Here is a 13,368-nt window from a genome sequence, read left to right on the forward strand (position 1 = left end):
AATGGCCATGCTGCAGCCCTCGCTGCCTACCTGCCTGCCTTCTCCCTCACCCTGGAAGCGGGTCTGATTCTCAGGGGCGGACTTGCCACCCCTGGCCACCCCCCCCCTTGCTCTAGTCCCGTCCCTTTACCCCCATCAGTCCCTGTGACTTCCACTGTGGCCTCAGCACAAGCCTAGCACATGGCAGAAAGGCAACAAATGGGCTACAAGAGCACCCTGGACCCCACAGGGGGTTAGGGTCCATGGAAGGAACCTGGACAGCAGAGAATGGCTCTTCCTTGGGACCAGGGGATGCCTGCAGCTGGGGACGTCAGGGCCAGCATGAGCCGGGAGCAGCCAGTGTCCTGCAGTCGGCTCTCTAGCAGAGTTCTGACCCTGAAGTACTGAGCACAGTACAGCACAGGCCTTATGAGAGACCAACAAGGTAGGCATAACCAGCTGAGGCTTGACCCAGGACACAGACTTGAAAACACACCATAGGTCACTTTATTGCCAAGTCAGGAGGACAAGACTGCTGTGACATGCAGCTTGTGACGTGCAGTTGCAGTAGCACAGACATTTCTTGCATGAGGCCAGCAGAGGGCACAACCCTAGGCTCCTGCCCAGGCTCAGCACCAAGCACTGTCCCCTCACGGGGATTCTACCTCCCTCCAACACTCGTCTTCCAAACGGGGCACTGGATGGATAAGAGGAGGCAGAGAGAGGAATATGGCAGTCTAAGTGTTGGGCCTGAGCAAGAGACTCAAGGGGTAGATGAGCTTGACTGTCCCTAGGAGGCCAGGCCCAGGAGCTGTGACCACTAAGCCTTGCTACCTAGGCTACAGGGGATGAGGAGATCCCCCGGCTCACTCAGCTGCGGCCTACAATCAACTTCTCTGTGCTTTGCCCCGTGCAGCCTGCAGCAAAAGGAAGTGTCGGCCACAGCCACCCTTCAAAGACAACTCCCTCAAGACCTGCAAGGCCAAGGCTATTACCAGAGTCTGGGTAAACCCCACTGAGGGAACCTGTTACCGCAAGTCCTGGTTTATACAAGAGTAGCCCAACCACTTGGCAGGAACCAAGCCCAGGACAGTGGGTAATGCCCCTAAAATACCAGAGCTGCAATACAGCCAGAGTCCCCATGCCTTTCACCACTTTAGGGGAGCCAGGGAGAAGGAGGATGGAGGGGATGGACGTGGAGTCTGGGAAGGAACAGGAAGGTCATTTATAGAAGCAGACACCTGTTGAGACCCACATGGCTGGATGTTCTAAGGGGACTGCTAGGTGACACTCCAGAAGCAGCCCCTCTGTTAAGTTCCATCTTGTCCTACATGTGACCAGCAGATGCCCCAGTGACAGCAAACCCCCGGCACCCATGTCTCAGCTCTGCAAGGAAGTTACATGCCCACTTTCCAGGAAGTGACCATGTATAGTGATGTCACCACAGATGAGGACCCAGGATGGCTCCCTGCTCTATCCTTCCCATTCTACACCCTCAAGACACACACACACACACACACACACACACACACACACACACCACCCCCATGCATACACCTACCCACACCACCATCACCACCACCACCACCACCACCACCACACACATACCACACACACACACACACACACACACACACACCACATACCACCACACACACACACACACACCACCCCCATACATACACCCACCCACACCACCATCACCACCACCACCACACACATACCACACACACACACACCACACATACCACCACACACACACACACACACACACACACCGCACACATACACAACACCCTCATACATACACCCACCCACATCACCATCATCACCACTACCACCACCACCACACACACACACACACACACACAACCACATACACAAATACACAATGACCCATTCAGTCCCAGCTGTAAATTCTGGGAAAGCATCCTGAAACTGAAGAGCTTTCAAGGGTGATGGTGATTCTCTCCCCCACCCACTCCCCAGGCTTGCGTCTTTGTCCTGGGAATCGGTAGCAGACCCCCTCGCCGGGCCATCCCAATGTGGCATGCAACCTACTCATGATCATGATGTCATTGCAGTCCTTCTTATGGAAGTCGGTCCAGGCCTTGGTCTTGCAGTACTTGCTGCAGGTCAGGATCCCGTAGCAGCGGGGGCAGGGGGTGAGGCGGACCCCAATGGAGCGACCACACTGGTAGCAAAACTTGTAAAAGGCAAGGCTGTAACGGAACCCCAAGGTCAGGTCTGTGCCCACGCCCCAGCTCCTAAGACAGTCATGGCTGCACACCCCACCAGGCACAGCAGCCACCGCTGATGTCCTCACCCAAAATGGTCTCCACGTGGCTATTCTGAGCAGTTAATACACACTGCCTTTGGGCCCACCACAGACTCTGTAAAGGCTGCTGGAGCAAATGCTATGCATCCAACATGGCGACCAGGGGCGCTTACAAGCTCAGGGAAATGGGTTGTGAGTACCACTGCTGCGATGAGGCAGCTACCGGAAGGGAGACCTCAGAGCTTGTGTTTGGGATGAAACTCAACACCAGCTTCCTCCATTTCCGGGGGAGATGCTCCCCATCACCCTCTCTAGCCCTGCCCCGTCCCTTGGGATTAACGGTGCAGATGTTCCCACGAATATGCCTGGGTCCTTCCCAGAGGGTACACAGCTGACTACAGGGGCGCCTCTGCCACAGAAACGCCCTGCACGAGGATGGCAGGGACTTCCTGGAACAGCAGTGGCTGAGCTGGGCTGTGCTCTGCCATGGGAGGTGGCCACCCTCCTGAGGACGCGGAGCTCAAGGGTGCCCCACCCAGATAACCCAGCTCGCTGAGTCCTGAGACCCCATCTGTGAGCCTTGTTCTGCCTGGAGCCTGGGTCTGGGTGCTAGGCTGCCTGGCCAAGGCTCTGCTACTCGGGGCAGAGAGAGAAGGCGGCCCGGCAGGGTCAGGGCCCATAGCACTCACGGCTGCTTTTCTGCGGCTGAGCTCTTGGGCAGGCTGGAGGTCCTCTTCTTCAGCCTGTGGCTGGGGGACAGCTCTACTGTAAAGAGGTCTGAATTAGCGCCTGGTGGCCAGGAGAGGGCTGCAGCTGGGGGAGGAGCCATCACATGTGGCTGTCACCCGCCCCTGCACAGAGCTTACCCACCTGCAGCCCCTGCCTAGATCTTACCTTCGCCGTCCACTTCTGTTCAGGATTTATTTGCCTTGCTACATACACCACTAAAGGCTACCAGGCAGCCTCGCCCCGTTCGCAGACTCTCTGAAGGAGTCGCCCTGGGGACCTCCCATTTGTCTCCGAAGCCCTGATTACTTTTCCTTGCTCTCTTTCAGAGGCCAGTTGTCACTTGCTCAGAAACCTAAATGTGTGGAGTCAACAGCGGTGGTTAATCCTGTCAGCTTTGGTGATTTAAAAATCACCTAGGAGACAGACCTCTGAGTATGTCAGTGAGGGCGTTTCCAGACAGGTTTAACCGACATGGCTCCACCAACCCCGAATGTAGGTGGCATCATCCTGTGTGATAGGGGCCCAGACTAAATAAAAAGGAAGACACGAGCTGAGCGTCAGCATTGGTCTCTCTCTGCTGCTGGACTGAGGCTCTAAGGTGACCAGTTGCTTCAGGCTTCCGTCAGCACAACTTCCCTCTTGAACTGTAAACCAAAATAAATGCTTTCTCCTTTAGGTGGCATGTGTTGCGTGTTTTGTCGTCCTAACAAGAAAACTAACTAACCCAGAAAACTGGTGCCAAGGGGTGAGGCTGTCGCTGTGACAAATCTGGTCATGTGGAGGAACTGGTGTGTGGGAGGAATGTGGAAGAGTTTGGAGCGGCAGGACAGACAAGTCCTAAACTGCTGCCAACAGAGCTCAGCGGAGCCTCCTGGTGGGAGTTTGGAAAACCAGGATGCCTAAAGAAAGAGACACGGACAGCGGCGACTCAGCTCATGAAGATCAGGACTCTCTTGAGACTTGGACGTGAGTCCATTCAGGTTACGTTCTGGCAAAGAATCCAGCTTCATTCTTCCCGTGTCTTCAGAATGTGGGGGAGGCTCAATGCCTAACGTAGACATTTCTTTGGCAGAAGACAGCATGGCACTTGGGCTGTGGTGTGGTCTCTGTTCTTATTCAGGTCAACAGGAGGAGAGAGCAGAAAGTTCAGTGGGGAAAGCGGAGCTGGCATGACAGAGGCCGTGTGAGCTGCAGCAGAACTCGAGCTGGGGCTAGCCAGAGCTTTCAGAGTCTGTATAACTCTCGAAAATCCCCAGGTGTTTAGACGTGGGGCTGTAGGCTTAGTGTTGGTCCTGTTGAGATTTGGTCTTCTTTACTCCGACCCCCTCTTGCTGTCTGCCTTCGTTGTGACAAGACAACATGACCAAGGCAGCCTACAGAAGAGTTCACTTGGGGCTCACAGTTCCAGAGGGTTCGATTCGTGGCCATCATGGCAGAGAGCATGGCATCAGGCAGGCAGGCATGGTGATGGAGCAGTAGCTGAGAGCTCACATCACAAGCCTGAGACAGCTAACTGGGAAGGGCATGGAGTTTTGAAGACCTCAAAGCCTGCCCCAGTGCCATACCTTCTCCAACAAGGCCACGCCCCCTAGTCCTTCCCAAGTGGTTCAACCACCTGAGGGCCAAGCATTCAAACCCATGACCCTATGGGGGCCACTGCCATCCAAACCACCACACTGTCTTTGGTCCTCCTTTTAGAATGGGCATGTTCACCCCATGCACTATGAGGATGAGTCTCTGGGGAAGGCAAGAACTGACTTCAATCTCTGGAACCCATATGGTAAAAGGAGAGGACTGATTCTTGATTCTTACAAGCTGCCTTGACTTCCACATGTGTGCCACATTCACTCCCTAACACACACACACACACACACACATACAAACACACACACACACACACACACACATACACACACACACTCTCTCTAAATAAAATAAAAAATAAATAAAACTAAAATAAAGAGTCATGTGTCTAGAGGTCAAGTTGACAATGGGTAGACTCATGATTGTTAGTCTTGACAAGCAAGCAGCAGAATTTAGAATCACCAAAGAGACAGACAGGTTTAGCTGACACCGGAAGACCCACCCTTGATGTGGGCGGTGCCATCCCCTGGGCTGTGGTCAATAAATGAATGAATAACCAATGAATAGAGAGGAGAAAACAAGCAGAGCACCAACATTAACCTCTCTCCACTTCCTGACTGCAGATGCCATGTGACCAGCTGCTTCACAGGACTCCTGCCACCATGCCTTGCCATCACGATGGATTATATTCCCCTTTTAAACTATGAATCAAATTAAATCTCTTCCTCCTTTAAGTTGCTTTCATCAGGATTTTGGTCACAGCGACGAGAAAGGTAACCGACGTATCTACTCTCCCCTGCTCCTCGTACTAGGCTGCTCCGTGGAAGGTGCAGCCCTAGGATTCTGTGGTCACCACAGGGTGATGGTGGCCTGAACAGGGCTCTTCCCTGACCACACCTGGCTGTTGGATTCTTTGGATTGCTGGTTGGTTGCCCCTGGATTCCAACAGTGCTCCCTCCTGGCAGAACTTACTCAAAAGACTGACAGTCAAGTCAGGGCTGTGGCAGGAATAGACCCAGCTCAGTGTTGGCTGTTTGCTCTTTCAGCCACTTCTCCCACGCTCACTCGCCTGCAGCTGGCCACAGTTGTCTGTCTTGTCCCTCCAGCGGGGCTGTCACTCTGTTCACAATAGCCCTCAAAACCTCCAGGAGCTCGGAGGACACCATCAGGCCAGTCTCAGTTATAATGAAGTTACATCCTTGAGAGAGATTTCGGGCTCTCTGTTAAACGGCTTTTCCTCCAAGTAATTCTGAGCTAAGGTCCTGGAGCTGGTGGAGACGATGGTACACATCTCTCTAGTGACACCCTCACATTAGGAACTGAGTACCCAGTGCTGAGTAAGGAGGTCTTCCCAGCTTGCCTCTCCTGGCATGGAATCCGGCCCTACCAACTGGATGAGGTGGTCAGAGTCCCAGGACGCCCATCAACACTGAAATTGTACCTCTCTGTGGCCCACAAGGGAGGCTAGGTGCAACAGTCGAGTCTGTCTTCAGCCACATGGAAAGTGCACTCCGTCTAGAGCCCAGCCTTTGAAGCAGGCAGCTAAAGACAGCATGAAGACTGCTGGCATCTGTGATGTCTGCAAGGAAAGGCCTCCTGCTGGGGCTTTCTTGGCTATGCCAGCCTGGAGTGAACTTCCTGCTTCCCTGAGTTGGCAACGTGAAGAGGAAAAGTGGGCCCCAGTTTAATATTCAATACTATGGTCTGTTTGCATGGAACTTACTGGATTTTGTTGACTAATCATTCCCTTCCACCTTATATAATCAATCTTTGAGCCACTTGCAGAAACCTTAAATAGGCAGGTGTTGCATTTTTGGTGTGTGTGTGTGTGTGTGTGTGTGTGTGTGTGTGTGTGTGTGTGTGTGTGCTGGGTCTGCAGACGATGCCATGCTACCATGGCAAAGGTGGACACTAGACCTGTTATTTTACGCGATCTACATCAATCAGTAAGAGGAGGAGGAGGAGGAACTGTACCCTTGTATAGCAGCTCCCTTCCTTCTTTCAGAACTCCTCACACTCGTCATTAAGCAGGTCTACTAACAACTCTTGGCTTCTGTTGTCTGGGAATGTTTTTTGTTTCGCCTTTTTTTTTTTTAAGATAGTTTTGCTAGCTATAAAAAAAAGTCTTAGTTAGGAGTAATTTCTGTGGCTTAGTGGTTAAGAGCACTGGCTGCTCTTCAGAGAGCCTGATTCAGTTGCCAGCACCCACATGGCAGTTCCAGGTCCAAGGGAGCCATCACCTTCGTCCGGCCTCTCTGGGCACCAGGCACACGGGTGGTGCACATATATGTGTGCAGACAAAACAATCATACACATAAAAAAATTAATGACAGTTTTAAAACCGAGGAGTAGCGTCTGGTGAGAAGCCGACTATTGGCACTCCCTTGTAAGTACTAAGCCATCTTCTTCTTGATGCTCTGATTTTCTTCTGGTCTTCGGGGTTCCTGACATTTCATTATCAAGTGTCTCTGGATTTCTTTGCACTTAGATTTCCTGGGATTGACCTTCTCGCATGCAGTGATCAGCACCTTCAGAGTCCCTGTGAGCCTGCAAGCTCACACCTCTTTGGCTGCTTCTTGTTCCTTTCTCTTCCTCTTCTGGAGTCCCACCACACACGTGCTGACGAGCTCACGGTGCCACCCATCTGCTGGGCTCCGTTCATTTACCTTGGTACTTTTCTTCTCTCTTCTTCAGACTGAACTCATCCCTATATTGTCCTCTGGCTTGATGATTTCTTTTTCAGTTACAGCCAAGACCCTCTAAGTGAACGTTTAACTTGGGGGCTGGACTGATTGTCAACACCCAAATCCCCACCTGGTTCTCTTTGGTAATTTCTACTCTTTACTGATAGTCTCTACTAGGCAAAGTGTTGCCAGGGTCCCTTCCTCTACTTCTTTACCATGTGTTTTAGATCTTCGAACATGTTAAATCTGACGTCTGGGCCCTCCCCAGGAGTGTCTGTGGTTCATCCCAGCACATGGGTCAGACTCGTTTCTTTGCATGTCTTGTTGTGTTGGTCCTGGTGTTGTGTAGGTTCTAATCCCACACCCCAGCCCAGGCTTGCTGCTGCTGGTCACTGGTTTGGTGGCTATCTGAGTTGTGAGGTGTCCCCATCCCACAGCAGGAAGCTCCTGACACTGCTCCACATGGAGGGCAGCCTAGGGCAGGACCACAGTCAACCTCTCTATTTCTGTCCGTGACTGCCTAGCTATCAGCTCCACCAGTGCTGGGCTGGTTGTTCCACTGGCTCCAGAGGTGTTCCTGGAACGTAAATTGCCCCTGAGAGTGAGTCGATCACTCTGCAGCTATTTGAGGGGAAAGTCTCCAAGGCCAGTGCTGGAGGCTTGTTCAAACTCTGGACTGCTCCTCTGCTCTGGTTCCTTCTAGTTCTTTCTAGTAGTAAGCCATGCTGTAGTTCAGCCTGGGGTGCCAGTGGATCACCTCCCTCACAGGTGCCTCTCACCCCCAGGCCTGAACGGGTTCATGTGCTGTTGAAAATGAGTCTGTTTCTTTGTCAAAGCTCCCTGTGCTTTACGGCATGGTGACAAGGCTCTGGAAACAGAGTGTGGAATGGCAGACCCCTCCATGGGTGATAGCCCCACTTCAGGATCCACTCAGTGATGGAAAGGAGAGGTTGTGTGGTCAGATCCCAGCCAGCTTCCTTCGGCCAGGCCCCCTGCCTATGAGCTGTTGGGAGAGACCAGAGGCCCAGCATCCTCAATGGTATCAGAGCAGAGGTAGAGACTGTGGCCCACGGTAGAGTATGCATATGAATTGAGGCATCGCCTCCCAGTAACACTAGCCAGCACTCAGCCTCCACATTCTTCATCCCTTTCCAAATGGGACAGCAGTTTGAGTCAGGATAAGTTAGTACGTGTGGGCAGGACAAAGGGACAGAAATAGTGGCTGTGTGTGTAGATGTGTATGTGCATGATAATTAGGTTCTGGGCATAAATATGGAGTGCTAGTAGGTTTATGGGTGGGACTGTGAATAGTGCGTGGGGGACGCTGGTTGTGTGTGTAAGAGAGGGTGGTACTCCAGTGTGTAAGTTTGGGTGTGTACTTGGCTGTGTGTAAGTGTGGGCATGTAGCTGGGAACTATCTGTGGAGAACAGGGGTAGGTGGATATGGGTATGGGAGTTGGGAGGATAAGCATGTGTAGGGGTTCAGGATGTTGGGGTGTGAGTGTGCAGGTGGGTAGACATGCATGTGTGCAGCAGACGTGGCTGTGGGGTAGGTGTGGGTTACTCTGCAGGGGAAAGAGCTGATTGTATTTAACTGTGGCTGGATTTGTGGCTATCAGGAGGGCGTACAGGTTGGTATATATGCAGGGGTGGGTGTGGATACGTGGATTCTACACGTTTTTGTGGCAGGTATTGGTGCATATGGATGTAGGTGTATGGTGGAGGCAGTGGTTCCTGTGGGTGGATGGATATACACTGGGGACAATGTGAGTGAAGGCATCTGTGGGCATAAAGATATATGTGCACGGTGGGTAATTGGGGTGTTGGGGAAGAGTGGTGGACAGGTGGACATGTGTGAGAAAGTTGTAACAGCGAGGGTTACAGTCTGATGTGACTTTGAGAGTGAAACCATCAGGGACATTGTCAGGGGGTAGGGGTGGAAAGGACATGGGTGAGCAGATATAGGTCTGGAGAATGAGGGTGTTGGGGTCAGAACAGAGCTAGGGCACTCACCCTGATGAGCCTCACCTACCTCTCTTGCTCAGGTACAGGGCCTTTACGTCCAGCTGACTCTCTTTGCTAAGGACAGCACGTCGTAACTGCAAACCCATATATTCTAGCAGCCTTTTCCGGGCTAAGAACGTCTCCCGCTCCGAGGGCATCAGAGCATGGAAGGGACAGTGGGCGATCTTCCGGTCCTACGACAGAGCACAGGGTCACTACAAGTCCTTGGGGGCTGCCACTTGCCAGCCAGGCACACCCGAGGGTCACCAATAACTTCCGAGCACCCCCAGCCCAGACTGCAGAGTAACTGAGTGAGCAGGCCACCTCTCCATCCTTGGTGATGACTGTGAGGACACTTGCTCAACACAGGACACTTGCTCACAAGTGCCCAAAGCACATGTTTGCCATCATGAGGTCTTCTGTCCTAGAAGACCAGCCTTGGCTGTGGACTCCTAGATCTACCCAAGAGAAGCCAGGTCTCAGCGGGACCTGGCTTAGAGAACAAAGCCACACCTGGTAGAATTTGAAGTAACCATAGTCCACGGCCGTCCCCACTGCCGTCCTTTCCCCTTGCGTAAGCACCACGGGTTTCAGGACATCAGCCCCGTAGCTAATGAGCCGGTCAATCTGCAGAACACAGAATCTGTTGAGTGCACAGGGCCGCTGGAGAGGCAACACGAGCCACCTGCAGCCCTGGACTGTGCAGGGCAGTTCCACACGTGACCACGCCAGGACGTGCATGGCTCTCGGGTCCTGTGAACACACTTGCTGGACAGCTGAAAGGCGGCCAAAGGGCACCGCCCAGCAGGAGAGCGCAGCCGCCCGGAAGGGTTGTTGTCCCCTGGTGGCGACCCTCCCCCAGGTGTGTGAGGAAATCAGAGACCAATACGACAGACAGGACTGCCCTTCTAGCCCCATCCTAAAACGCCACTCCCTGGATGGGAGCCCTCCCTGACTCCATTCATGGTCACAGTCACGTCGTGAATGGACAAACAGAATGTGGCATGCGCACACAGGGGAGCACCCATCAGCCTTCAAAAGCCATATCCAGCGTACACAAGTCAGAGGCCCCGCCAGCACCAGGAAGTACAATGGCCTCTGCTTCAGTATAACCTCCTAGACCCGTTTCTGAGCCACTGCGTAGCCTGTACATAGTGTTATGTGAAGTGCAATGTGTGACCTGGGCATTGTCAAAGGTCGCCATGAAGACGGGAATACAAATAAAGAAACCGTGACAGCTGCAGTGGACTGACAAGTGAAATCAGGAGGGGGGCGTGGCGAACAGCAGCTTGTGGACTAGATGTGGCTGTCACTCAATAAATTCCAGCTTGGGGGGGGTGGGGTGGACAGCTGTGATGCCAGCACTTAGGAGGCTGAGGCAAAAGATTACAAATTTGAAGCTGGTGATGTTACAGAACAAGACTCTCCTCTCTCTCTCTCTCTCTCTCTCTCTCTCTCTCTCTCTCTCTCTCTCTCTCTCTCTCTCACACACACACACACACACACACACAGGAAGCCAACAATGCACAAGCAGACCTGCCAGGTCCAGACACTGTCAACAGATTAACACCACTTCATTTCCCAAGCCCTGTGGGAGGTGGGTGCTGGGTGCTGGATGCTATGTCCTTTCGTCTATTTTAGTCAAGACATGGTATTAGGACGGCCCAGCCTATCCCACCCTGAACCCAGCCAGGACTCTCCATCCCCCTGCCTCATCCCCAGCATCCTCCCGTGTTTCCCCTCACCAGGGCAATCTTGTTCTCGATGCTCCTCTGTTGCTCATAGGCCAGGTCACACACAACACACAGGGCAGTGCCCAAGCCTTTGGTCAGAGGCAAGTTGGGGTCAGCTCCCTGAGACAGGAGTTCCTTCACAACCTGGACACACAGACAGACTCCTGAGCGACCACGACCCTGGGTACTATCCACAGGTTCCCCCCACAGGGAACATGAGGGGTGGGAAGGAGCGTGGCCAAGCCCCTTAGGGAGGAGCTGTAGTCTACCCAGGGCCTGGTTCTGACGCTGTGTTGGTGCGCGTACCAATGCAGCTGCTCTGACAGGTGCTGCTCCTGTCTCCCTTTCTAGCCCAGGGAAGAGCACAGCTCGTGGGCATGCACGAAGCACTGGCCAGGAGCACATCCTGTCCGGGCCCTTCGGCTGCTCCTCCTCTGTTCTCCTCTTTCTTTCACAGCTCTCATCAGTATCTAAAACTGTGCTGGACGCCGACATAGGGCCCCGATTCCCCCAGCTATAATGTGCGGAGGGGGGATCCTTAACGCAGACACCCCGTTCAAAACCTGCTGCTCACAGCGGTGCCTGCCTTCCCACGGAAGGTGCTCAGTCAGCAAAAGGTAAATGGAAAGGAAGGATGGGGGGAGGCTGTGTAGGCCGGTGGGAGGGTGGGTGATGGATGAGTAGGTGGGTAGGCAGCTGGATGTCTGGGTGGGTGGGGGAAAGCAGCTATATGGCTAGATTGGCAGGTAGGTGGCCGGATGGGTTAGTAAATGGGAGACTGGGTAGATGAACCAACCAACCAGTAGACGGAGGAGTGGGAGAACGACACAGGAAGCCCCAGCAGCTGACTGGAGGAAGGGAGTCAACGGTGGCAGAAACAGCCCAGTTTTCCGGTGCACACGTACACAGGGGCTGGGTGCATGAGAGCCAAATACACAGAGGCCGGGTGCCCGAGACAGGCACCAGGTGTCCGGGTGCACAGGACTCAGGCTCACCAGGTCGTTCCCACTGGCGATGGACAGGGAGAGCGGCGAGTGGCCGCTCCACAGCACGTTTGGATTCGCTCTGTGTGAGAGAAGGAGCCGGACTATGTCCCTGGCACACTGCGGGAAGAAAAGGCAGAAGCACATGAAAGCAGAGGCACCGTTCCCAAGGAGCACACACACACACACACACACACACACACACACACACACACACACACACACACACCACCAATAGCCCAACTGCCACCTTTAAAATCCAGCCCGTCACTCAACTGCACTTTGCCAACACTATACCCTCAGGATGTACCAAACCCCGGGAGCTGGGGACCAATCCCCTTTGCCAGCCTGTTTCCCTGCAGCCTCAGCAACTGGCCGGTGAGATGCCCGAAATCGGCGGAGGCGCTCTTGGGAAAGCTTCTCCATCTTTAGTGGATAATACAGGTGTGGTAGCTGGACTACTGCGGCCTCTACGCCCTCACCCATGGCCTCTGACCTCCATGCCCTCACCACTGATGTCTCCATGACCTAGCGACAGTGCCACATTGGTGCCTCTTATTTTTCCACAACTTCCAAATCCGAAATACACGTGAGCGGAAAAGTGTTTGCTCGGGCCGGTGCCTCACACTGGCCAGAGCCTTGGTCAGCCTGCCTTCCTGGAACATCCCTGTCCCTGTTCCTAGAGCTCCCTGCTGCCCACTGGGGTTCTGGAGAGAAGGGTGAGACCCAAAGTCCAGCTCCTTCTCTTCCCCTTAAGGAAGCTCTGATCTGATGGCCCAGGTGCTTGCTGCCTTTCACCTCTCCATCAACACCCCCCCCCCATTCTCCCCAGCATGACCTAGGAGCCTGGACTCTTGGGCCCTAGAACCCCCCTCCCCGCAGCCTCCCGATTCCCTGACCTGCCCCGGCCACTCAGTCTCTTCTGAGAAGTTCCCATGCCAGCCTTGCCCAGACTGAGTCCCAAGGCAGATGGGAGCCAAGTGGCTACAAGGCTAGGGGGGACCCAGGGGGCGGGGGTAAGAGGATGACTGGGGGGGGGGTGGTAGCCCCTGGATCCCAAGCATGTCTGACCCAAGTGCAAGAGCGACTTCACATGGCATCCAAGGCCAAGCAAGATGTGGGTCAATGCATGGCTGGGGAGTTCTTCGTGGCATGGGTACTCCTGGACCCTTTTTCCTATCTTCCACTCACTTTAACCTACACCGTTGAACTCCATTTGGAAAACGCTGGATTTTTTATTTTTTTTTTTATTATTTTTTTTTTTTGTGGTAGTTTGGAAAACCCACCACAGCAGTTTCAGAAGCAGCCAGGACTCCCACACTGAGAAGCCAGCATGGCAAGGGTGTCCACTCACAACACCAGAGCTGCGCTCTCCTGTCTGGGTCCACCACAGA

The 13,368-nt window shown here is 53.6% G+C and overlaps 1 protein-coding gene across 13 annotated transcripts in view; it reads right to left on the minus strand.

Moving 5' to 3' along the window:
* Nucleotides 1-13,368, minus strand: part of Ankmy1 (ankyrin repeat and MYND domain containing 1) — a 52,428-nt gene that overhangs the window by 11,119 nt on the left and 27,941 nt on the right. For 4 of the 13 annotated variants that reach the window (XM_016007978.3, XM_076549635.1, XM_076549629.1 and 1 more), the window contains exons 12-17: nucleotides 11,987-12,094; nucleotides 11,004-11,135; nucleotides 9,772-9,885; nucleotides 9,287-9,452; nucleotides 2,947-3,019; nucleotides 2,041-2,201 (exon numbers count right to left, since the gene is read on the minus strand). In XM_016007978.3, coding sequence (XP_015863464.1) covers nucleotides 2,041-2,201; nucleotides 2,947-3,019; nucleotides 9,287-9,452; nucleotides 9,772-9,885; nucleotides 11,004-11,135; nucleotides 11,987-12,094 — 754 coding nt within the window. Of the gene's footprint in view, nucleotides 1-463; nucleotides 677-2,040; nucleotides 2,202-2,946; nucleotides 3,023-9,286; nucleotides 9,453-9,771; nucleotides 9,886-11,003; nucleotides 11,136-11,986; nucleotides 12,095-13,368 lie in introns of those variants that run through there. The other 9 variants (XM_042259868.2, XM_076549630.1, XM_076549636.1 and 6 more) reach the window with 3 other exon arrangements.

This window comes from Peromyscus maniculatus, chromosome 13 (assembly GCF_049852395.1).
Source record: "Peromyscus maniculatus bairdii isolate BWxNUB_F1_BW_parent chromosome 13, HU_Pman_BW_mat_3.1, whole genome shotgun sequence".
Taxonomy (NCBI): domain Eukaryota; kingdom Metazoa; phylum Chordata; class Mammalia; order Rodentia; family Cricetidae; genus Peromyscus; species Peromyscus maniculatus.